The sequence below is a fragment of the Bombina bombina genome, chromosome 3 (genome assembly GCF_027579735.1).
Source record: "Bombina bombina isolate aBomBom1 chromosome 3, aBomBom1.pri, whole genome shotgun sequence".
NCBI lineage: Eukaryota > Metazoa > Chordata > Amphibia > Anura > Bombinatoridae > Bombina > Bombina bombina.
In genome coordinates, this window is record NC_069501.1 from 108,500,257 (window position 1) to 108,526,339 (window position 26,083).

Genomic DNA, 26,083 nt, shown 5'->3' on the forward strand with positions numbered 1-26,083 from the left:
AGACAGCTGCCTGAAGAACTTTTCTACCAAAGCCTGCTTCAGAAGAAGCAAATATATTAAAATAGTAAATGTATGCAAAGAAGACCAAGTTGCTGCTTTGCAAATCTGGTCAACCGAAACGTCATTCTTAAAAGCCCAATAAATCACGACTGATCTAGTAGAATGAGCTGTAATCTCTGAGGCGGAGACTGTCCCGCCTCCAAATAAGCCTTGTGAATCCAAAGCTTTAACCAAAATGCCAAAGAAATGGCAGAGGCTTTCTGACCTTTCCTAGGACCAGAAAAAAAACATATAGACTAGAAGTCTTTCTGAAATCTTTAGCAGCTTCAAACATAATATTTCAAATCTCTTACAACATCCAAAGAATGTAAAGTTCTTTCAAGAGTATTTTTAGGATTAGGACACAAAGAAGGAACAACAATTTCCCTACTAATGTTGTTAGAAAACACAACCTTAGGAAGAAATTTAAACAAAGTTCATAAAACAGCTTTATCCTGATGGAAAATCAGAAAAGAAGACTCACAAGAGAAAGCAGACAATTCAGAAACTCTTCTAGCTGAAGAGATAGCCAAAAGGAACAATAGTTTCCAAGAAAGTAGTCTAATATACAAAGAATGCATAGGCTCAAACAGAGGAGCCTGCAAAGCCTTTAAAACCAAATTAAGAGTCCAAGGAGGAGAAATTGATTTAATAACAGGCTTGATAAGAACCAAAGCCTGAACAAAACAGTGAATGTCAGGAAGATTAGCAATCTTTCTTATTAAATAAAACAGAAAGAGCAGAGATTTGTCCCTTCAAAGTACTTGCAGACAAACCTTTATCAAAACCATCCTGAAGAAAAACTGTAAAATTCTAGGAATTCCAAAAGAATGCCAAGAGAATTTATGAGAACACCATAAAATATAGGTTTTCCAAACCTGATAATACACGTTCCTTAAAACAGACTTATAAGCCTGCAACATAGTGATAAAAACTGAGTCAGAGAAACCTCTATGATTAAACACTAAATTTCCATACCTTCAAAATAGTAATTTAAAATCCCGATGGAAAAACAGCCCCTAAAACAAGAGGGCTGGCCAAAGAGAAAGCTGCCAAGGATGGCAACTGGACATCCGAACAAGATCCACATACCAAACCTGAGAGGCCATGCTGATGCTATCAGAAACACATGAGACTGTTCCAATATGATCTTGGAGATCACCTTTGGAAGAAAAAAAACAGAGGCGGAAAGATGTAGCCAGGTTGCAAAACCAAGACAGTGCTAATGCATCCACCATTTCCGTCTGAGGATCCCTGGACCTGAAAAGGTACCTGGGAAATTGAGAGAACACATCTGTATAGAGATACCACTCTCCCGGATGTAAAGACTGACGGCTGAGATAATCCACCACCCAAATGTCTAAACCCGAGATATAAATCGTAGAAATTAGACAGTAGATGAAATCCACCTAAGAACGTATTCAAGATACTTCTTAATTGCTAAGGAACTGCGGGTCCCTATTTGATGATTGACATATGCAACAGTTGTGTTATTGTCTGTCTGAAAGCAAAATGAAAAGTTCTCTCCTAAAAGAAGCCAAGCCTGAAAGAGCTCTGAAAATAGCACAGAGTTCCAAAATATTGATTGGAAACCTCGCCTCTTGAAGTGTCCAAACCCTTTGTGCTGTCAGAGACCCTCAGACAGCTCCCCAACCTGTAAGACTTGCATCCATTAAGAATACAGTCCAGGAAGGATGAAGAAAAGGAGGCCCCCTGAATAAAACGATGATAGTCTAATCACCAAATCAGAGAGAGTTGAAATTTAAGAATATCAACTGTGATATCTGAAAACAATCCCTGCACCATTGATTCAGTATGCAAAGCAAAAGAGGTCTCAGATGAACAACAAGCAAAGGGAACCATGTCCGATGCTGCAGTTATGAGACCTAAAACGTCCATGCACATAGCCACTGAAAGGAATGTTCGAGACTGTTAGACAGGCTAACGCCAAACAATTGACTCTTGTCCAATAAAGACATAGTCATGAACACTGAATCCATCTAGAAACCCAAAAAAGAAGTGACCCTTGTCTGAGGAATCACGAAACTCTTAGGTAAATTAAATCCTCTAACCATGTCTTGAAGAAACAAAACTAGTTGATCCATAAGAGATTCCAATAAAAAGAAAAGATTAAGCCAATACCAAGATACAATCCAAATAAGGAAACACAATACCCTACTGTCTTATTACAGAAATAAGGGCACCCAGAACCTTTGAAAAGATTCATAAAGCTGTCGCTAAACCAAATGGAAAAGCGACAAATTGGTAAAGCTTATCTAAAAAGAGAATCTCAGAAACCACAAGTGGTCTGAATAAAATAAAATATGAGGATAAACATCCTGTAAAATGGAGTGGACATGAAATGACCTTGCTGAACAAAAAGGCATAATAGTCCTTATAATCGCTAACTTGAAAGTTGAGACTAACAAAATAATATAAGTCTTCAGATCCAAAATTGTACTGAATAAACCTTTCTTCTTTGGGACAAAGAATAGAATTGAATAGAAACACAATTCCTGTTCCTGCTAAAGAACTGGTAAAATCACTCCTGAAAAAAATTCACAGAGTGTACTGAGAAAGAAAGAATCTTCCCATCGAAGGTCTCATTCTAAAAATCTATTCAAACCCTAAGAATAATATAGATTTTGGAATGAATTCATCCAAAAACAATTTAATCTGCCCCCCACCAGAAGGACTGGTTTGAGAACCGCACCTTCATGCAGTCTAATAACTAGTAATTATATAGCGGTTTTCTCCCAGAAAGATACAAAAAACGCTTTTTCAGTGCTTACACTCGGAGTTAACCAAATTAGCAGCTGATAAAAACAGTTGTTATTATTACCCAAATAAATGGTACACAATAGATTGACCTCAAAAGGCTGTATTAACCCTGCCGGAATATGAATCTATGACCCTTGGATCTAGAACAAGCATTTGTAGTCAGGACAGTCACCAACTGATCTACATCACCGGACTAAAAGTAGGACAGAGAAAAACTGTAAACCTCCAGAAATAGTGGAGATAATAGAAATCAAACAAATTATTATCCAAACAAGATAGAGATAATAAAATAAATTTTAAACCATAATAATAGCTATAGTAAACATAATTAAATGAATACATCAGAAGTAAATAAAGAGTTATATACTTGAGAATCTGAAACTGCTTATGCTAACTGTTCAACAAAGGTTGAGAGAACAGTAATGTCAGCCACAGATAAAGCTGAGCTAAAAATATAAACAGTATGTGAATATGCTCTACTAAGGTTATATTCAAATTCTAAAGAATCCTGAAAGTACGTACCAATTTCCATAGATATAGTAGTACAGTCCCAAGAGGGAATCAGGATAACCATTCTCTAGAATATAATACAGATAGTATATTGAATAGGAAAAAATAAACTTAAGTATGCTGTCGGTCAGAACAAAATTAATTAAATCTTAACAATTTTGAAAAAACCTTGTAAGTTTACTTAAAGGCATAAAAGCAGTCATAAACTTTTATGATATAAGCAATAACATGTGATGTTTGCAGATGAAATCAAGTACATGAACTGAATATGTAAAAAACAGTAAATGTCCTTGTACATGATAAATAAATGCCACATAATTGAGCTGAGGAAATAACAGCTTAATAATGAAAAGAACACACCTAGCTTTGTAGAATTGTGTTCCAGTGCATCATAGTTTCTACAGTAACATCAGAGTCAGGATCAGAATGACATCTTGCAAAATGTAACAGAAAAAGAAAAATAACATTAGGCAAAACATTCAATTTCCACAATGTAACAGTTTCAGTAGAGAAAAACAAAAGATAGTATTTTTTCTCTTTTTTTTTTTAAAAACAAAAAATAAAAATAAAAAAGCAGGCATAATAGCTTTCAAAATTCATGAAAACAACGAGCAATAGAGGGAGACGGGTAAAATAACTAAAATTTGGTGCCAAGAATGACACATTACGCAGAAGGAAGTTAAATGTTGTTGCAAAACTACCACCAGGAAATGACACAACTCGCGTCATAACAAACGCGATTTTGTGCCAAAACAACTAGTGTCAACAAAGACGTAGGAAATAACAAAATTTGTGGTAAAAAATTTTACGCCAAGAATGACGCAATAAAAAACAGCATTTTGCGCCCTCGCGAGCCTAGATTTACCCGCAAAAAAAATGAATGTCAAATTATAAAAAGACTGAACCCCAGGTAAGAAAAAAAGACATCCGGCGCGGAGCATCCTCTTCATACGGTCGCTGCCGTACACTGAATCTTCAATGCAAGGGAGCCGTTTCAAAATGGCATCCCTTGCATTCCTTTTGGCTGAAAAATCAGCCAATAGGAATTAGAGCTGTTAAAATCCTATTGACTGTTCAAATCAGCTAATAGGATTTAAGCAGCTCTCATTCTATTGGATGATGAATCAGCCAATAGAATGAGAGCTGCTTAAAGCCTAAATATTAATTCTATTGACAGAAGACTAGAAAACCATTGTCAGATAACTGTGCAAGGCTACTCAGACAGACACAAGAGGCCTTAAGCTATGTTTCCTGCTACTACACAATAATTCCAAACTTTACAGTTAATGTTAAAAAAAAATGTGCTAGTATATCAAAGAATACAAACCTTCCATCCAAATGGCTGCAATCGATCTCATTTTGAAAGATTATAAGTTGAGGATAAACCTTAATTATCATAAACAAGAAAAAAGCCTTAAAAGCAGAGAAGTAAAATGCCAAATAAAAGCAAAACATGCATTTCCCTTTAGACATCCAGATCAGTGTGTCTCAACTCCAGTCATGAAGTACCCCTAACAGGCCAGATTCTCATGATATCACAGCCTTTGCCCTACAGCCTTGTGACGGTCTATTTACACCCCTGATTGGTATATAACATGTTTAATTCTGTATAGTAAAAACAAATTTGCAATACACTTTATCCTTTATTTTGCCCCTTTTCCTGTCATTCTAATCTAAAAAAAAATGAGTTTTTCAATTCTGAAAACTGAAGTGACATGTCAGGTTTCCCAAGTCTACCCTGGCTATATTTATCCTTAATTGGCATCTGCAGGGGCATTTAGATTAGAAACCACAATAGTTTATAGTTTTGCTAACAATATAACAAGTCAAAATTAGCTTCCCCAAATAAGAAAGGTGCAGCAAACAAGTTGTTAATGTAGTACAAAAACATCCACACTCACCAATGGGTACATTTTTTGCAAGACTGCAGGAAAGTCTTGTAATTACAAGGAGATTACTGTCATTTTAAGTCTGATAGAGTAACGCCAGCCTCTCTGGGAGGAAGTAAAATAAGCACAATTTACAGAGGCATTATAAATCAAAATAAATAATGAAAGTAAATTACAATTGTTTTTAAAAATGTTCCTTAATTAAACATTTTACAGGATAATTAATGCTGTGTTGAATGCCCCTTTCAGTACATAAACATGTCTGTATCTATATAATACAATAGTGATATTATTGCATGGAAATTAATGACTTTTTTTAAATTTATATATTTTTAGTAATTACAAGTGAAAAATTGAAGAAAACAATGAAGATGACTGCTACAAACACTACAGAGGCTTTACACTACTATTATAACCACACAGAAAGTGTGATGAATTCCACAGTCCAACCCCCAGACAAAATGGAAATCGTTTACATTCTTCTTCTCTTAGGCTTTTTTGGATTTTTTACATTTGGGATAATGTTTAGTTACATCCGCTCTAAAAAACGTGAACACTCCAATGATCCCTATCACACATACATTGAGACAGACTGGAAGAAAAAAGCTTCATTGCAACCAGTAAAGATTTTGAAGACCACGTCAACGTGTTACTTGGTTGAAAACAAATTTGCAGTGGAACAACCTACCAGTCTTATTCCATCTGTATGCCAGAACTGAATCTACTGTCTATAAAAGTAGTGCCTAACTTATGTATAACCAGTGACAGTTGTATGTGGTGCAAAAGCACCTCAATGTTGTAAGCTGTACCCCACTGTGTGAAGACACTTGTTTGACTGAGGTGGTGGGGACTCTTTCCACTGCTGTCCCTTCCCTTTTTTAGTCACCAAACAAAACAATTAGCAAATTATTTTATTTATCCATGCACCCTACAGTAAGGAATAAAGACTATTATACTTACCATGAATGGAGCTTATAATACTTACAAGGAATGCAAACTATCATATTTCCCAGGAATGCAGTCTATTATACTTACCATGAATGGAGACTATAATACTTACCATGAATGCAGATTATCATACTCATTTCATACTTTGTCTTCTTGTTTAAGTGAGATATTGAATGTAATACAGAGGTTAAGTAAACATGGCAATGACATATTTTAAAGCTACTGGTTGTATTCAAGACTAAAGTCACAAATAAAAGATTATGGATTTAGTCTAATGAGAACTTGTGATATCTTGGTCCCATAAGAATCACATCCTTGTATTATACTTTCTTAAGTGAAAGTATTTTTATTTTATTTACTGGGGTAAAAAGTTCTGATATATATTCATTACGTTGATAATAAAAAGTACATAAAATAACTTGATTTAAATGGCCATATATCAGAAAGCTGAATATGGATAACTATATTAAAATATGCCTTGTATTCATTTAATTTCACTGTACAGTACACCTATACAACACAGTTTGTTGCAGTATTAATTTGTTTGAGATATTATTATTTTGTTTTGATTGTTATATTTCAGAAAACTCCAGTGCCTATAGGACAGCTAATAAACAAAATGAAGTAACTCAAATTCACGTTTATGTTTATACTTATTATTATTATTATTATCATCAGTTATTTGTAGAGTGCCAACAGATTCTGCAGTGCTATAAACATAGGTCTAATATGCAAGGTAACAATTTTAGGAGACAAAGATAGAGGGCCCTGCCAAGAGTTTCACTTTTGTAGATCAGGTTTCATGAAGCTGATCTACAAAGCAGCTAGGCGGTAGGTTTACATGCTAAGGGGGTTCAAGGGGATAACTAAAAGAGGAGAGGAACTAAGATAGGAAAATATTAGTGTATATTATATGCATCCCTGGACAGTAGAGGTTTTAATGAGCGCTTGAAAGTTTGAAACTATGAAGAGAGTCTTGTGGAGCGAGAGCTCCACAAAATAGGGGCCAGACTGGAGAAGCCTTGTAGATGGGAATGTGAGGAGGTAACAAGAGAGGAGGAGAGAAGGAGGTCACAGGATAAAAAAAGGGATGGGGAGGGAGAGTATCTGGAGACTAGGTCGGAGATGTAGGGTGGAGAAGTGTTATTAAGAGTTTTAAAAGTTAAAGTCAAGATTTTGTGTTTTATTCTGGAGGTTATAGGAAGCCAGTGAAGGGACTGGCAAAGAGAGATTCAGCAGATGAGGAGTGACGTAAAAGAAAGATCAGCCTGGCAGAGGCATTTATTATGGATTTAAGGGAGATAGACGGCAGCTAGGGAGGCCGGAGAGGATGGAGTTGCAATAGTCAAGGCGGGAAATGATGAGAGAGTGGATTAAAGTCTTACGGCTAGATTTAGAGTTTTGTCGGTAATGACCCGCGTAGCTAACGCTGGCTTTTTTCTGGCCACACCTTTAAAATAACTCTGGTATTGAGAGTCCACAGAATGGCTGCATTAGGCTCCAAAAAAGGAGCATAGAGCATATTTAACGCAACTTCAACTCTCGATACCAGAGTTGCTTACGGACGCGGCCAGCCTCAAAAACGTGCTCGTGCACGATTCCCCCATAGGAAACAATGGGGCTGTTTGAGCTGAAAAAAAACCTAACACCTGCAAAAAAGCCGCGTTCAGCTCCTAACGCAGCCCCATTGTTGTCTATGGGGAAACACTTCCTACGTCTGCACCTAACACCCTAACATGTACCCCGAGTCTAAACACCCCTAACCTTACACTTATTAACCCCTATTCTGCTGCCCCCGCTATCGCTGACCCCTGCATATTATTTTTAACCCCTAATCTGCCGCTCCGTAAACCGCCGCTACTTACATTATCCCTATGTACCCCTAATCTGCTGCCCCTAACACCGCCGACCCCTATATTATATTTATTAACCCCTAATCTGCCCCCCACAACGTCGCCTCCACCTGCCTACACTTATTAACACCTAATCTGCCGACCGGACTGCACCGCTATTATAATAAAGTTATTAACCCCTAATCCGCCTCACTAACCCTATAATAAATAGTATTAACCCCTAATCTGCCCTCCCTAACATCGCCGACACCTAACTTCAAACATTAACCCCTAATCTGCCGACTGGAGCTCACCGCTATTCTAATAAATTTATTAACCCCTAAAGCTAAGTCTAACCCTAACACTAACACCCCCCTAAGTTAAATATAATTTAAATCTAACGAAATTAATTAACTCTTATTAAATAAATTATTTTAGGATTTATATTTATTTTACAGGTAACTTTGTATTTATTTTATCCAGGTACAATAGCTAAAATAGTTAAAATAATTACAAAATTACCTGTAAAATAAATCCTAACCTAAGTTACAATTAAACCTAACACTACACTATCAATAAATTAATTAAATAAAATACCTACAATTATCTACAATTACACCTAACACTACACTATCAATAAATGAATTAAATACAATATCTACAAATAAATACAATTAAATAAACTAACTAAAGTACAAAAAATAAAAAAGAACTAAGTTACAAAAAAAAAAATATTTACAAACATAAGAAAAATATTACAACAATTTTAAACTAATTACACCTACTCTAAGCCCCCTAATAAAATAACAAAGACCCCCAAAATAAAAAATGCCCTACCCTATTCTAAATTACAAAAGTTCAAAGCTCTTTTACCTTACCAGCCCTGAACAGGGCCCTTTGCGGGGCATGCCCCAAGAAATTCAGCTCTTTTTCCTGTAAAAAAAACACATACAATACCCCCCCCCCAACATTACAACCCACCACCCACATACCCCTAATCTAACCCAAACCCCCCTTAAATAAACCTAACACTAAGCCCCTGAAGATCTTCCTACCTTATCTTCACACTACCAGGTTCACCGATCGATCCAGAAGAGCTCCTCCGATGTCCTGATCCAAGCCCAAGCAGGGGGCTGAAGATGTCCATGATCCGGCTGAAGTCATCATCCAAGCGGGGGGCTGAAGAGGTCCATGATCCGGCTGAAGTCTTCATCCAAGCGGGAGCTGAAGAGGTCCATGATCCGGCTGAAGTCTTCTATCAACGGCATCTTCAATCTTCTTTCTTCTGGAGCGGAGCGGAACCATCTTCTTCCAAGCCGACGCTGATCGGAACAGCCAATAGAATGCGAGCTCAATCTGATTGGCTGATTGGATCAGCCAATCGGATTGAACTTGATTCTGATTGGCTGATTCCATCAGCCAATCAGAATATTCCTACCTTAATTCCGATTGGCTGATAGAAACCTATCAGCCAATCGGAATTCGAGGGACACCATCTTGGATGACGTCATTTAAAGGAACCGTCATTCGTCGTCTAGTCGTCGGTTGAAGAGGATGTTCCGCGTCGGCTTGGAAGAAGATGGTTCCGCTCCGCTCCAGAAGAAAGAAGATTGAAGATGCCGTTGATAGAAGACTTCAGCCGGATCATGGACCTCTTCAGCTCCCGCTTGGATGAAGACTTCAGCCGGATCATGGATCGGTGAACCTGGTATGGTGAAGATAAGGTAGGAAGATCTTCAGGGGCTTAGTGTTAGGTTTATTTAAGGGGGGGTTGGGTTAGATTAGGGGTATGTGGGTGGTGGGTTGTAATGTTGGGGGGTATTGTATGTGTTTTTTTACAGGAAAAAGAGCTGAATTTCTTGGGGCATGCCCCGCAAAGGGCCCTGTTCAGGGCTGGTAAGGTAAAAGAGCTTTAAACTTTTGTAATTTAGAATAGGGTAGGGCATTTTTTATTTTGGGGGTCTTTGTTATTTTATTAGGGGGCTTAGAGTAGGTGTAATTAGTTTAAAATTGTTGTAATATTTTTCTTATGTTTGTAAATATTTTTTTTTTTTGTAACTTAGTTCTTTTTTATTTTTTGTACTTTAGTTAGTTTATTTAATTGTATTTATTTGTAGATATTGTATTTAATTCATTTATAGTGTAGTGTTAGGTTTAATTGTAACTTAGGTTAGGATTTATTTTACAGGTAATTTTGTAATTATTTTAACTATTTTAGCTATTGTACCTGGTTAAAATAAATACAAAGTTACCTGTAAAATAAATATAAATCCTAAAATAGCTATAATATAAATATAATTTATATTGTAGCTATATTAGGATTTATTTTACAGGTAAGTATTTAGCTTTAAATAGGAATAATTTATTTAATAAGAGTTAATTAATTTCGTTAGATTTAAATTATATTTAACTTAGGGGGGTGTTAGTGTTAGGGTTAGACTTAGCTTTAGGGGTTAATAAATTTATTAGAATAGCGGTGAGCTCCAGTCGGCAGATTAGGGGTTAATGTTTGAAGTTAGGTGTCGGCGATGTTAGGGAGGGCAGATTAGGGGTTAATACTATTTATTATAGGGTTAGTGAGGCGGATTAGGGGTTAATAACTTTATTATAATATTAATTAATATTAATAAGTGTAGGCAGGTGGAGGCGACATTGTGGGGGGCAGGTTAGGGGTTAATAAATATAATACAGGGGTCGGCGGTGTTAGGGGCAGCAGATTAGGGGTACATAGCTATAATGTAGCTGGCGGCGGCGGCGTGCGGATGGCTGATTAGGGCTTAATAAGTGTAGGTAGCTGGCGGCGACGTTGTGGGGGGCAGATTAGGGGTTAATAAATATAATATAGGGGTCGGCGGTGTTAGGGGCAGCAGATTAGGGGTACATAAGGATAACGTAGGTGGCGGTCGGCAGATTAGGGGTTAAAAAAATTTAATCGAGTGTCGGCGATGTGGGGGGACCTCGGTTTAGGGGTACATAGGTAGTTTATGGGTGTTAGTGTACTTTAGAGCACAGTAGTTAGGAGCTTTATAAACCGGCGTTAGCCAAGAAAGCTCTTAACTGCTGACTTTTTTCTGCGGCTGGAGTTTTGTCGTTAGATTTCTAACGCTCACTTCAGCCACGACTCTAAATACCGGAGTTAGAAAGATCCCATCGAAAAGATAGGATATGCAATTTACGTAAGGGGATCTGCGGTATGGAAAAGTTGCGGCTGAAAAGTGAGCGTTAGACCCATTTTTGACTAACTCCAAATACCGGCGGTAGCCTAAAACCAGCGTTAGGAGCCTCTAACGCTGGTTTTCACGGCTACCGCCAAACTCCAAATCTAGGCCTTAGTTTGGTCTTGGGTGAGGAAGTGGCAAATACTTACAAATATAGCATTGTTTGTTTCACATTTAGGAATAAAGAAATGACCATACTGTACAAAGTCTGAAATAATTGTTAAACTTTTGGTCACAGCAACTATTTTTGATCCATTGGCATCACACAAACTTAGGGCAATATATACAAATATAATAGAAAGTACAGCAACTCTTGCTCATTGCATGTGATAGTTGTTCACTGCCAAACCTTCAATCCAATATATCACAGATAGCTTCACTAGGTTACAATAAAAATACCTTTATTTCATGACAGGGTCATACAACAACAACAACAACAACGGTTTGGGTGTCTTGCCGTTAAAAAGGTCATGATAACATTTTAGAGATCTTGCCCTGAATCATGAGAAAACTTCTGAAACGTTGTTGTATGACCCTGTTATGATATAAATAAAGGTCTTTTTATTGGAACCAAGCGCAGCTATCTGTAAAACAATAAATTAAATAATTGTGATATATTCTTTAAGAACTAGGGCCTGATGATCTATAATTTGTCAGCCTGTCAAGAAATATCATTGCATATTTAGACCTTACAGACACCTAGATTACAAGTTTTGCGTACGGGTTTTAACGCTGAAAAGGCCTTTTAGCCTGTAACGCAACGTCAGTCCCGCACTCATAAAAATGACATTTTTTTCATGGGACTTCCATAGAGCAGCCATTACAAGTTTTGCGGTGAGGCTAAAAAGCTTGCGTTCCAGCCTATACCGACACGATCCGTTTCACAATCTGAGAGCAGTAGTTATGAGTTTTACGCTACAAAATTGTTACATAAAACTCATAACTAAAGTGTTAAAAAGTACACTAACACCCATAAACTACCTATTAACCCCTAAACCGAGGCCCTCCCGCATCGCAAACACTATATTAAACTTATTAACCTCTAATCTGCCGCTCCCGACATAGCCGCCACTAATAAAATGTAATAACCCCTATTCCTCCGCTCCCGCCACTATACTAAAGTTATTAACCCCTATTCCCCCACACTAATAAAGATATTAACTCCTATTCCGCCGCTCCCCGACACTATAATAAACCTATTAACCCCTAAACCACAAGCCCCCCACAACGAAATATACTAAATTAAACTATTAACCCCTAAACCATAAGCCCCCCACAACGAAATATACTAAATTAAACTATTAACCCCTAAACCGGAAGCCCCCCACAACGAAATATACTAAATTAAACTATCAACCCCTAAACCGAAAGCCCCCACATCGCAATAAACTAAATTTAAACTAGTAACCCCTAAAAACTTACCTGTCAAATTAAAAAAACTAAGTTTAAACTAACAATTAAACTAATATAACTATTAAACTAAAATTAAACTAACTACCAATTAAAGAAAACTAAAATACACATTAAAAAAATCCAAACACTACTATAAAAATTACTAAATATCTAATTACAAAAAATAAAAAATACTAAATTACAAAAAATAACAAACAAAATTATCAAAAATAAAAAAGAATTACACCTAATCTAATAGCCCTATAAAAATAAAAAATAAACCTAGCCTACAATAAACTACCAATAGCCCTTAAAAGGGTCTTTTGTGGAGTATTACCCTAAGTTAAACAGCTCTTTTACCTGTAAAAAAACAAAGACCCCCCCAACAGTAAAACCCACCACCCAACCAAACCCCAAAATAAAAAAACCTAAGTCTAGGAAAAACCTAAGCTACCCATTGCCCTGAAAAGGGCATTTGTATGGGCATTACCCATAAAAGGGCATTTAGCTCTTTTGCATTGCCCTGAAAAGGGCATTTAGCTCTTTTAAGAAAAGCCCAAACTAAAAAAAAAAACACCCAAAAAAGTTTTACAAATCCTAACACAAACCCCCGAAGATCCACTTACAGTTCCTGAAGTCCGGACATCCAGGCGGCTCCATCTTCATCCATCGCGGGATCGGCATGTTCTTCATCCCTGCAGAGGCGGAGTAGGCGATGCGGACGCAGAGGTCCAGGCAGAGGTCCAAGGCGGAGGTCCATCGATCTGACGTGGAGGTCCTTTTCATGAGATCATCCGCCGCACACTGAGGATTGAAATGCAAGGTACCCCTTTTATACTGGGGGTACCATTGCATTCCTATTGGATGAAAATTTTGAATCAGCCAATAGGAATTAGGGCTGCTAAAATCCTATTGACTGTTCAAATCAGCCAATAGCATTTAAGCAGCTCTCATTCTATTGGCTGATTCAAATTATTTTTGTAATGGTAGGTTTTTTTATTTTTTGTAATTTTAGTGTTTTTATTAATGTAATGTTAGGTTTTAGTGTAAGGCAGCTTAGTTTTTATTTCACAGGTAAGTTTGTATTTATTTTAACTAGGTAGTTAGTAAATAGTTAATAACTATTTACTAACTAGTCTACCTAGTTAAAATAAATACAAACTTACCTGTGAAATAAAAATAAAACCTAAGCTAGCTACAATATAACTATTAGTTATATTGTAGCTAGCTAAGGTTTAATTTCACAGGTAAGTATGTATTTAGTTTTAAATATGTATTATTTAGTTAATAATTGTAACTTTAATTTAGCTCTATTTTAATTATGTTAAAGTTAGGGAGTGTTAGGTTTAGGGTTAGGTTTAGGGGTTAATAGTTTCATTTAGGTTGTTGCGATGTGGGGGGCTGGTGGTTTAGGGGTTAATAGGTTTATTTAGTGGTAGTGATGTGGGAGGCCAGAGGTTTAGGAGTTAATCGCTTTATTTAGTGGCGGCAATGTTGAGGAGCGGCGGAATAGGGGTTAATAGATTTATTATAGTGTAGGCGACATTGGGGTGCGAGGGAATAGCAGTTAATAACTTTTGTATAGTGGCGGTAATATCGGGAGCGGCAGATTAGGGGTTAATAGATTTATTTAGGTGGCGGCGATATCGGGAGCAGCAGATTAGGGGTTAATAACATTATGTAGGTGTCGGCGATGTCGGGGGCGGCAGATTAGAGGTGTTTAGACATAGGGTTTATGTTAGGGTGTTAGGTTTAAATGTTACTTTTTTTCCCCATAGAAATCAATGGGGCTGCGTTACGGAGCTTTTTATTCCGTGATCGCAGGTGTTAGTTTTTTTCTAACCCGCTCTCCCTATTGATGTCTATGGGGAAAGCGTGCACGAGCACGTCAAAACATCTCTTTTATTTTGTGCGGTATGGAGCTCAACGCAACCATATCGCACGCACAAGACAGCTGTTTCAAAACTTGTAATGGCTGGGCTATAGAGGGTGAAATAACACAACTTTTGTTGCGTTGTTAAATTCCCTATAAAGTGCATAACTTGTAATCTACCTGAGAGTTATCTAAGAAAAGTGGCTGAATCAGGAGTTCCCTGAAAATTCCATGCAATGAGTATTTTTTAATAATTGCCAGCCTACTTTTACCAAGATGAAGCCATGAGATCTAAAGGCATAACATTTTTTGACCATTCCAATACAAATTGCGAAGAAATTTCATGCACACCCAAAGAACACCCTGTTCAGTCCACTTGCCAAGGGTGCAAGACCCATTTTACAATAGAAAATATAAGGAACCCTTTGAAGTACTCCTGGGCAAATGGCTTTGAAAGCTGAAAGAAATGCAAAACTATTTGCCTGAATACTGGTTGGGCAAAAGGCTTATGCATAGGCAAATGTTTTTTAAAGCTAAAATATCTATTTGCCCACCACATGTATATACAATGGATTTTGCCTAATTTGATTTTGATTTTTTACAATGTAAATTCATTGCCCCTTTTAAATGCATATTTTACTGAGTCTTCTATGTACGTATCTCCCCATTGTATACAGAAATGTTGGTTACACCGCTTAGTGTAACCTGTGCCTTTAGTTTATCCCGTCATGTGCTTCGTAGTACTGTTAGATCTATTTAGATCATCTTGTATAAGTGGAGAGATTTAGAACATTGGGCCCTTAAAAGGGACAGTCAAGTCAAAATTAAACTTTCATGATTCAGATAGAGTACACAATTTTAAACAACTTTTCAATTTACTTCCATAATCTAAATGTGCACAATCTTTTTATATGCACACTTTCTGAGGAGCCAGCTGCTACTGAGCATGCAAGGCTAATTGGGATTATGAACTGTAGCTACGACTACGGCCAGAAGGGCTGAAACGCGTCAGCAATCAGTTCAGTGTGTGTATTCCTAAGGCACATTTTTGTCACTCAAGTTTTTTGCTTCAGATTGAAGTTTTTTCGAACTGTCAATAAAACTATTTTATCTGCTTCAAGTCCGCTGGTGCAGCTTATTTCACTATATTGTATGCATTTCCGGGGACCGAGCATGCACAGTGGTTCTTCCAGCATTGCCTAATTTCTATCCTTACCTGCACTTGCAAACACCGAGCCGCAGAGAGGAGTGGCATTTTGGAGGAGTGGCCAGCTGGTGGTCGGGTTCCGGGTGACGTCACACGCCAAAACAGTTGATCGAGGAGAGGACCCAGGAGGGGAGCGGTTCAAGACCGGAGGCACTAAGAGGTCCTTGTTTGACCGCCAAGTATTGGTTGCATCTATCCGGTGATACCCCCTGTGGACGGGCCGACTCCGAAATCTGCAGCAGTATTATAAATAGTGACATAGAGGAAGACCGAACAGCTGGGGTGAGTGTGTAGGGGAATTCCCTACCTGTTTCAAATTCAAACAATTGAACAGGAGTGTATATTTATATTTCCCTACCATTTGGACATTATACTGGTGCTCACACGAAAAGTGACGCTACTGAGCATGTGCAAGATTCATAGGATATACATATACTGTATGCATTTTGTGATTGGCTGATAGATGTCACATGATGAATTAAGAAGGAAAATGTTACCAAGTTTGACATTTGTCAGAACAAAGTCTACTACTCATTTGAAATTCAAACTAAGTGCTTTCGCATTGTCTTTTTATGATGTGTTTAGTGGTCATTTGTGTGATATTAAGATTGTCACATGAATTTTAAAATTATGCTAACTGTAAAAATTGCTTGGAACCACTGGTTTACAGTAACAAGATTGCTTAACAAATATTACTTGCACTGTAGCAAAACTGAAGATCTCTCTGTACACAAAAAACATAAAGAGCATATTATAAATACATACCACCCAATATTTCTGGGACAGAAAGGCTAATGGCTTAGTCTTGGATGCAAACTAGAGGCAGAGTCACATAATGTTGGGAAGGGTTCGGGTGGGTGGATGGACCAGGGCATAGCTACCATCTGTGGCAAGCTGATACTTCTATAAGGTCCTGAATATCTGCACTTGGGACATTAGGCAGAGCTCCCAACGCGTTACAAATCTGCAAAATGTGAGAGGTTTGGAGGGCTCTTTAAATTCACTGCAAACATTTGTCAATATATTCATAATAACCACTTTAGATTTAATTAAAAAAAATAGGTAAAACAATCTTTAGACGTCTTATAAGGATGTAATAAGACATTTTAAGTTTTGTCATTAATTTTGTATTTCTCTATGCTTACCAATGTTTTCAAATCATGTCAAAATGACAGAACTGGCTATTTAATTTCTAATATGCTCATCTGTAGATTGGTAAACAACTACACACACACATGCTACCTTCCTGCCATTGTCCCTTGGGTACTGGCACTCATGGGACAACTCCAAAGTAGCTCCCAATGACCAGACAGAAGAAGGAAAGTCACGGTGGCAAAGGAACTGTACGAGCAACATACATGCTTTGGGGCATTATTTAAATAAACACTGACTGCCCGGTTGAATTATCAAAACAATTTCATGAAATGCAATGCTTGTTAATAGGACACCTTAGAAAATGGTTAGGTGGAATAGATATTAAAGCTTGGTATTGCAATGTCCATTATACTATTGAATGATATAAAACACTCACATACCATTTTATTTAGCTTTTACACACCTCAGACTCTGAATAAACCTGTTGAACATCATGGGTGAATGGTGATGCGGATGTATTTTCAAATGAGGTCTGACCGTCTGACACATTATATATCACACTCACTGAGAGTACTGGGTACTCTCAGTGATTGTGATATATAATGTGTCAGATCTCATTTGAAAAAACATCCGCATCGCCATGCAACAATCAGGACTCAGACAGTCAGTGGCAGTGCTGATATATTTATTTGTGCATGTGCAGTGCCAGTGACCCACAGTAGTACGGTACCCACCTGAGAGCTCTAAGTGACTCCACTCCGTTTTCACTGCCAGTCTGCCACTGATCAATCGTCTATCTGAATACTTCGCTTAACCCGGTTGCTGCCTGAGATCACGTGAGTGTCTCACTCTATACATACATTGTGCAGACAGCAGGAAGGCAAAGCCGGTCACGTGACCTCGGTGGTAAGCCGTCCGGACAAAATTCAGTTTTATTTATTTGAAGTAATCCACACAGTAAGTGCAGCGGCAAGGGGCAAGTGCAGCCCCCCCCCGAAAATTTGCCGCCCTAGACACGGGCCTTGTTGGCCTAGGCCTAAATACGCCCCTGATGGGGACACAAAAACACTGTAAGGCTGAAGGTGCTTGGGGCTGAGGGGGGAGATGACAATTACCCTTTCCACCATTATTCCTTCCTATCTATCCACAGTCTATGTTTAAAAAATACAAACCCTCAAGCTAATTTTGCTAAAAATAAAAAAATTTAAATTACAGAAAAAATAAACAAAGCTATCCAAAATAAAAAATTTCAACCTAAACTAATACCCCTATAAAAATAAAAAATGCCCCCAAAATAACCCCCCTAATCTAATACTAAACTACCAGTAGCCCTTAAAAGGGCCTTTTGTAGGGCATTGCCCTAAGTTAAACAGCTCTTTTACTTAAAAAAATTACCAAGTACCTCCTAACAGTAAAAACCCCCACCCAACCAACCCCCCCAAAATAAAAAAAATAACACTAAAAAAACCTAAACTACCCATTGCCCCTAAAGGGGCATTTGTAAGGGCATTGCCCTTAAAAGGGCATTTAGCTATTTTACAGCCCATTAAATCCCTAATCTTAAAAATAAAAAAACCCTCAAAAATAAAAAAATAAAAAATCCTAAAACTAAGCCCCAAATAGGTACTCACCGTTCCTGAAGTCCGGCGGAGAAGGTCTTCTTTCAGGCGGCTCCATCATCTTCTATCTTCATCCTGTGCGAAGGTGGCATGGAGCGGAGGTGAGGAGCAGTCTTCACCGATGCGTGGATCAAGAGCGGCGGTCCTCAGCGGCGATTCTCAGCAGCAGTCCTCAGCAGCGGCGATCCTCAGCGGCGGGGAGGCTCCTCTTCATCCGATCTCCGGCGAACACTAAAAATTAAATGGAAGGTACCGCAATCAATTTGGGGTACCTTGCATTCCTATTGGCTGAAATTTTGAAATCAGCCAATAGGATTAGAGCTACTGAAATCCTATTGGCTGTTCAAATCAGCCAATAAGATTTCAGTAACTCATCCTATTGGCTGATTTCAAAATTTCAGCCAATAGGAATGCAAGGTACCCAAATAAATATGGGGTACCTTGCATTCAATCTTCAGTGTGCGATGGACAATCACATGAAGAGGAGCCTCCATGCCGCTGAGGACCGCCGCTGCTGAGAACCGCCGCTGAGGATCTATGCATCGGGGAAGCCAGCTCCGCACCTCTGCTCCATGCCGCCTTCGCTACGGATGAAGATAGAAGATGATGGAGCCGCCTGGAAGAAGACCTTCTCCGCCGGACCTCAGGAATGGTGAGTACCTATTTGGGGCTTAGTCTTAGGATTTTGTTATATTTTTTTTATTATTATTATTTTTAAGATTAGGTATTTAATGGACTGTAAAATAGCTGAATGCCATTTAAGGGCAGTAAAAGAGCTGAATGCCCTTTCAAGGGACATGCCCATGCAAATGTCCCTTTAGGGGCAATGGATAGTTTTTTTTATTTTGGGGGCTTTGGTGGTTGGTGGGGGTTTTATTGTTAGGGGGTACTTAGTATTTTTTTAACGTAAAAGAGCTGTTTAACTTAGGGCAATGCCCTACAAAAGGCCCTTTAAGGGCTATTGGTAGTTTAGATTAGGGGGTGTTTTTATTTTGGGGGGGCTTTTTTATTTTCATAGGGATTAGGTTTAATTTTTTTAATTTTTGATAATTTTGTTTATTTTTTTCTGTAATGTTAGACTTTTTTATAATTTAATGTTAGGATTTTTTATTTTAAGTGTAATTTAGCAGTAATTGGGGTTAATTTAGGGGGTGTTAGGTTAGGGGGCTTAGTAATTAAAATTAGTTATTTGCACTGTGGGGGGTTGATGGTTAAGGGTTTAATAGGTTAATTAGGTTTATTGCGATGTGGGGGGTTGGCGGTTTAGGGATTAATAGTATAATTAGTTAGTTGACGTTGTAGGGTTTGGCGGTTTAGGGGTTAATATTACAATTAATTTAGTTGGCGTTGTGGGAGTTTGGTGGTGTAAGGGTTAGGTAGTTTCTGTTGTGGGAGTTTAGCGATTTAAGGGTTATTTTTTTGTTAATACTTTGTGCGGGTGGTTAGTTTTACTTTTTTATACTTTGTGTGGGTGGGTAATTTTTTTTTTCTTAATACTTTGCGGGTGTTTTTTTTTATTTCTTGCTGGCAGTTACATGTTTTTTAGTTATTTCATGCGGGCGGTTGCGTTTTTTTTTTTTTTAGGTTTTGTTTGCCTACGCTGCATCCAGGTGGATTCCGAAGCTGCATCCAGGTGGATTCTTTTGGCTGCATGCGCAGCCAACATTCTTTTGGCTGCACACACAGCCAACATTCTTTTGGCTGCCTTGCACGGCAAACATTCCTTTGAGGATGTGTGTGCAGCTGGCAACGGACGCGTTATAAATGCGATTATAGTATAGATGTGAAAAAACAATAATTATTTTCATCACAATTTTTTGCTTTATTAATGCACCAACTAGAACGCTACAAGAAATTCAAAGGTGGTACCATAATATCATTAATACTAGCCATGGGCGTTCCAATAATTTGTAATGATCCAAATGCAGAAGAAGGTGACCGCTTCCGGCATTCAGCTCTTTTTAGAGCTACATTTATTCTTGTGAAAGTGAAACACACAAAGAGTTAGGTTTGTACAGATTCACAAGAATAAATGCAACTCCGAAAAGAGCCAAATGCTGCGAGTGACCACCTTCTTCCATATTTGGATCATACTGAATGACCATGCTTAAAGAATACAGACTATCAATATGATTTAAGGCCCAATTCTCTAACATTTGCCACAGCAAGGAGAGAAATATCACGTTGACTCTCAAATGGGCAGCCCTCACTCAATTTTCTAAAAATGGCATCTAAACCCAGTGGGTGAGAAGCTGCCTCTCATATAAGGTAATGAAGCTCTCTGCAATCTAGAAGCTCAAAAGGAGTCAACGATAACATTTTCTTGAAGTAAATAAAAATCAAATTATGATGTTTTCATCATACTTTTGCTAGTTTTTCATACATTTCTGTCTGCATTGTGCATTTTGAGACAAACTCGCCAATTGCCAGCTTTCATTTGTTAAGATAAAACTATCAGATATGCGGGCTTAACTTGATCACAAAATGTTCACTTTGTATTTTTGTACTTTTTGCGTTGTACCTTAAATATGTGTACATTAAGGGCCAGATTACAAGTGGAGCGCAGTTGATAGTGCAGGGTGTGTTATATCTCACTTAGGGCCAGATGATCTAAATTTTGCAAGTTCAGACGTGTTTTTTATCCCTGTCCCTCACAGGGGCTGTCCTGGTGGAATTATCGTGAAAAAGGGGCAGTCCCTGTGAGTGGCGAGATGTCTCCTATTGAAAGTAAAGGAGCTAACTGGAAAGGGACACTTTGCACTGTGGAGCAAAAATAGCAGTGAGCAGGAGGTGCACCTAAAAATTAAATCCTGCAGCCAATATAAATCACATTATGCTGCTTTCTGCATATAGCATCTTACAATCACCTATAATTTTGTATGCACGTGTTTTTCTATTAAGGATATAAGTATTTTCACTGTTTTGAGAAAAGCTCACCCCCTTTAAGTTGGTGAGAAAAAAACTGAGATCTGAAGTGCGAAAATCTTTACATAATTACGCTGGGATAAGAGGGACAATTTCATATACGCCCATGGAACACCCATGTTCAGCACATTTTACAAAAAACAATTCCGCTTTGTATTTTGTACTTAAAAGTATGACTTTCTAAGTGATTTTTTCACATCCAGTGTACTTCAATTACGATTTATGCTGTGCATATTTAATACGATTTATTCCTGAGTAATTTACATACAAATTTGACATTTTTGATAAAATACGATTTTTTGTGAAGAATTTTGTTACAATTTTTGATTCTCCTTAACAATACAAATTTTTCCTGCATATTTTTGTGAGTGGTTCAATTATTCGTTATGTAAGACTTTTAAAATATGAATTTATTGTGCACATAACATACGAAAATGCAGTATACGCCCCTTAGCGAGACACCCTGTTTTCAGGGTAAAAAGTGGCTTTAGATCATTCCACCAGGGAAGTAATGGTGAGCATTCTTTAATAATCTCGCCAGCCCAGAGAGCTTTAAATCATTGGGGCACATGTTTTATGCTAAGAATAAAGCACTATGTAGTATAGCAAGTCGTTGGTTAAAAATTCTAATCAAAGCATCTTTGACGCAGCCGAAACTTTTTAGCTCACCTTATCTTTTTAATAATAGCGCAATAATAGCACCTCAAGTTATACTCAATTGCAGCAATAACATGTTGTGCTTTTTGAGTCCTGTAATAAACCATTACTATAAAAATTATAGCACATAACATGTGGAACTTCACTATATGAGCAAAAGCGATGTTAACGCACAATACTGCTAATATTTATTAATGTTTTCATATAAAATATAATGCATAATTTAATTGTGACTCTTACACTCTTCTTTCAATATTTTTTTTTTTAAAACTGCTTACTTTTTGTAAGCACTATACTGTAATGTATTTCCCTTTCCTTCTCAAACATAAATGTAGGTTACAGTCCTTAGCAAGATACAGAGGTCTCAATGTAAAATTTGCCTTTAGAGAATCCTATGACTGTCCTTGTACCACTGAACTGTCTTTTTAGATAGTCTTGCCAGAGCAGAGGTCTAGAGAAATGGATCCTTAGGGGGATCATATCAGATTGCTGACACTCGCAGGGGCTGCTTTCAGGAAGTTGGATGCCTCCAATAGAAAGTATTAGAGCTCATGCTTAGCTGGGGAGAGCGGAGTTAGCAGGGATTACAATTTAAAAATGAAATCCTGTAGGCAACACAAATCAGACTATTCTGCTTGCAGTGTATAGCGTTGTAGATTCTCTTTTACTTTCATATGCATTTGTATTTATAGTAAGGTTATATGTGTTTTGGCACAATCTCACCACCTTTCAGTCTGCAAGATAAAACTGCAAGGGGAATATGTGCAGAGAATAGCAGAGTTGGGGGAACAACATGCTTTGAATTGTATATTATAAGTACAAATTTCATAAGGTTGTTTTAATGTGCAGTGTAGTTTTATTACATTTTTCAACTGTGTGCATCATTTTTAATTAATTTCTTTTCACACAGATTATTGTTGGAACACATGCATCTCCTTCACATACTTAAAGGGACACCAAAATATAAAAGCACCAAAATATATTTCACGCATCTCCCTTTAATTATGGGTGCTGCCATTTTGGAACATAGGTTGCACTGCAGGTATCTGAGAAAAGTTGCTGAACAAATCAGCACTGGAATGTAGTGAAAGATAGATTTAAACATGGCAAATACGTATATACTGTGCACTTTTGCACATGCTCAGTAGAAGCTGGAACCTCAGAAAGTGTGCATATAAAAAGATTGTGCACGGTTTGATAATGGAAGTATACTGGGAGTTTTTATTTAAATTAAATGCATTTATCTGAATCATGAAACATTAGTTTTTACTTTAGTGCCCCTTTAATGTGCATTTAAATCCAGGGAACATCGCTTTGCGAGAGAGACTGTTTTCAAGGTAAAAACTGCCTTTAGAAAATTCTACCAGGGGCTTCATAATACTGGTGAGATTTCTGAGAGGAATCTAGGAACCTTTAGATCAACATCCTCAAACTTGGCCCTGATATGCTGGCTGAGCATCATGGGAAATGTAGTTCCAAAACCTCTGGAGGGTCAAGTTTGCGGATGTCTGCTTTAGATTATTGGGCTTTAGTATTCTTGGTTATGTGTCACACTTATCATTTACAATTCAAAAATGCAAAGGATTAGTAAACATGACGCTGATATATTACAAGGCTACTTGGTGTATCAAAGAATAAAGTACAAAATAAAACATTATGGATTTAGTTGTAAAATCTTGATTTTATGAGAATTACACCATTGGATTATATTTTCTAAAATCAGACTGTTGTAGGTTTTAACTGGGGTTAGAGGTTCAGATTTATATTTGTTAAGTTGATATGATATAAAGTAGAAAAAAGAACTGAGATGAACAAGATTTATCTGCCTATGGCTAGTAAATATAAAAGGTGCGCAAACATAAAAACTTGTTTCTGTAGAAGAGGCGTGTGACAGCTGTTTAATACAAGATATAACATAACTCACAGAAGCTAATTACAGAGATTTATAATACGCCTTGTTTTATTTTTCTTACACTTTATAGGGCCTATGATTATGATTAATATGTTTATTGGAATTTTCAGAAAAACTTCACTTCATAACAATAATATGTATGGTGGCATTTAAAATAAATAAAGAAAAAACAAATAAACACAGACTTATTACTTTATATTCACATGCAAATACAGCATTATTTATTTAATGTTAGTGAAGTAAAACAATGACTATACTGGTCACAGCACTGATTTACAACCCACTGGTGTCAAAGTCATGGGCTGAAACCCTCACACAAACTCAGGGCTTTTAAACAATATCAACTCCTTATAGTTTATTATTTAACCATAAACCGTTAATGAAAGTGATTGAGTGAAACAATTCTTCTGATTAAACCGTTAATGAAACTGATTGAGTAAAAGGATACTTCTGATTTTTACAATCTTTCTTATTGGATTGTAATAGAGTTGTTATGGCATCATCCAAATGACATGTAGCGTCATACAGAGGGGTGTGGCTTCAGAAAGGATAAAGTTTTCAAAGCATCAAAACTGAAAAATGCTGTGAACACTTAAATGGCCAATATAATAAAAAAAATACATGCGCTAATTTGTTAGCACATGTAAATATGTCACTAGCGCTACTGCAAAGCTGTTTTACCCCCCTCAAAGGGATTAAACACATAGTTAAAGTACTGCTTGGGAGCTACATAGCACCTCTTGTTCCCTAATGGATTCTAACTCTGATTCAGGGATAGATTATGAGTAGAGCGCTATTTATCGATTCCGCTCATATGCTAACTGTGTTCAATGCGTGTACTACGCATATTACAAGTTGAAAGTAAAATGTTTTCGCTTGTGCGCTAAGGTGACGTGAGCAAAAACCCGAAGTTAGAAAATCTCAACTGGGTTAACGTCTTCTCCCTTAGACTTTAATGTAGTGCGAAAAGTGGGAAAAAAACCACCCTTACTCACGTAAAAACCTGATCGCATTTTCTCAAGTGTGCTAACCTGACATGAAAAATTTATATTTTACATTCCAATGTTCTTCACATGGAATGTAGAATATTCAAGGTAAATACAGATAAACACTTTATTAAATATGAATACTGCATAAATATGATTCTACATGTTTTCTGCTACTTGACTGCAAAGTGCTCCAATGCATATATGTGTGTGTACATATGTATTTATATGTATATATATATGTCTGTTAACACATAGTTGCACATATAAAAAAAAAGAAAGAGAAAAAGCCTTAGATAGGATTCCTTTAGTGACACAATAAAAACGGATAATAAAAAAACATTGGTCTATACTGTCAGAAGATTGTATTTTAGCAAACACCTTTAAAGACTTACCCATTTTTCATATAAAAAGAACCCCAATTTAGGAGATAAACTAGTAAGACCAGATATAGGTACTAACATCAATAGTGATTACAATAAGGATGATATATCCATGGGAACGTTTCTATGTAATAATTGTGCCCAATATCATTCCATCCAACAAGGATATACAATACCGTTTTTCCACAAATGGCCATTTTACATGTAAGTCCCAATATGTGGTTTATGTGATCAAGTTTCCATTAGGGCTAGCATATGTAAGGGAATCTACCAAGTGCATAAAAGATATGAAAAAAGAACAAAAAATAGCAATAGGTAAATTAGACCCCCAAGCCCCAGTTATCCATCATTTCACAATAATGGGACACAATAAAAGTTAATTAAAATTTCAAGTAGTGGACAATATAGGCCCCTTAAGAAAAGGGGGGAAACAGACAAAAAAGAGAAAAAAGCAGAATGGATTAGAAGATTCAATACACTGACTCCTAATGGTTTAAATAGGGAGATCACTTGGGGTACTTTTCTATGAAGGTATTATTGTATTTTATATTAGCTCCTCTTTATATTAGTGACATCAATCTCTTTTTTATGTACATATTAGATGTATTAAAATATTTGATTTACATAATGTATAAGTAAATAAGCATTTATTATAAAATTGGACTTTATTGTGACATTAAGATTTAATATTTGACCACGATATGTAATTTTTTTCAAATAAACACAAGATGGAGGTAGAGAGAGAGAGAGAGGAGCGCTCTCGCCGGCTTACATATGAGTATGGCAATCCTTTTGAAACAGGCCATGTGGAAAGGCG

At 37.1% G+C, this 26,083-nt stretch overlaps 1 protein-coding gene and 1 long non-coding RNA gene across 2 annotated transcripts in view; one reads left to right on the forward strand and one right to left on the reverse strand.

Annotated features, from left to right (window-relative positions):
* KCNE1 (potassium voltage-gated channel subfamily E regulatory subunit 1) overlaps positions 1–6,801 on the forward strand; it is a 45,910-nt gene extending 39,109 nt beyond the window's left edge. Inside the window, exon 2 of the mRNA XM_053705952.1 lies at positions 5,556–6,801. Within this exon, the coding sequence (XP_053561927.1) occupies positions 5,585–5,938 (354 nt within the window). The 5' untranslated portion in view covers positions 5,556–5,584 and the 3' untranslated portion in view covers positions 5,939–6,801. The remainder of the gene's footprint in view (positions 1–5,555) is intronic.
* LOC128652941 (uncharacterized) overlaps positions 1–26,083 on the reverse strand; it is a 248,016-nt gene that overhangs the window by 127,052 nt on the left and 94,881 nt on the right. The window lies entirely within an intron of this gene.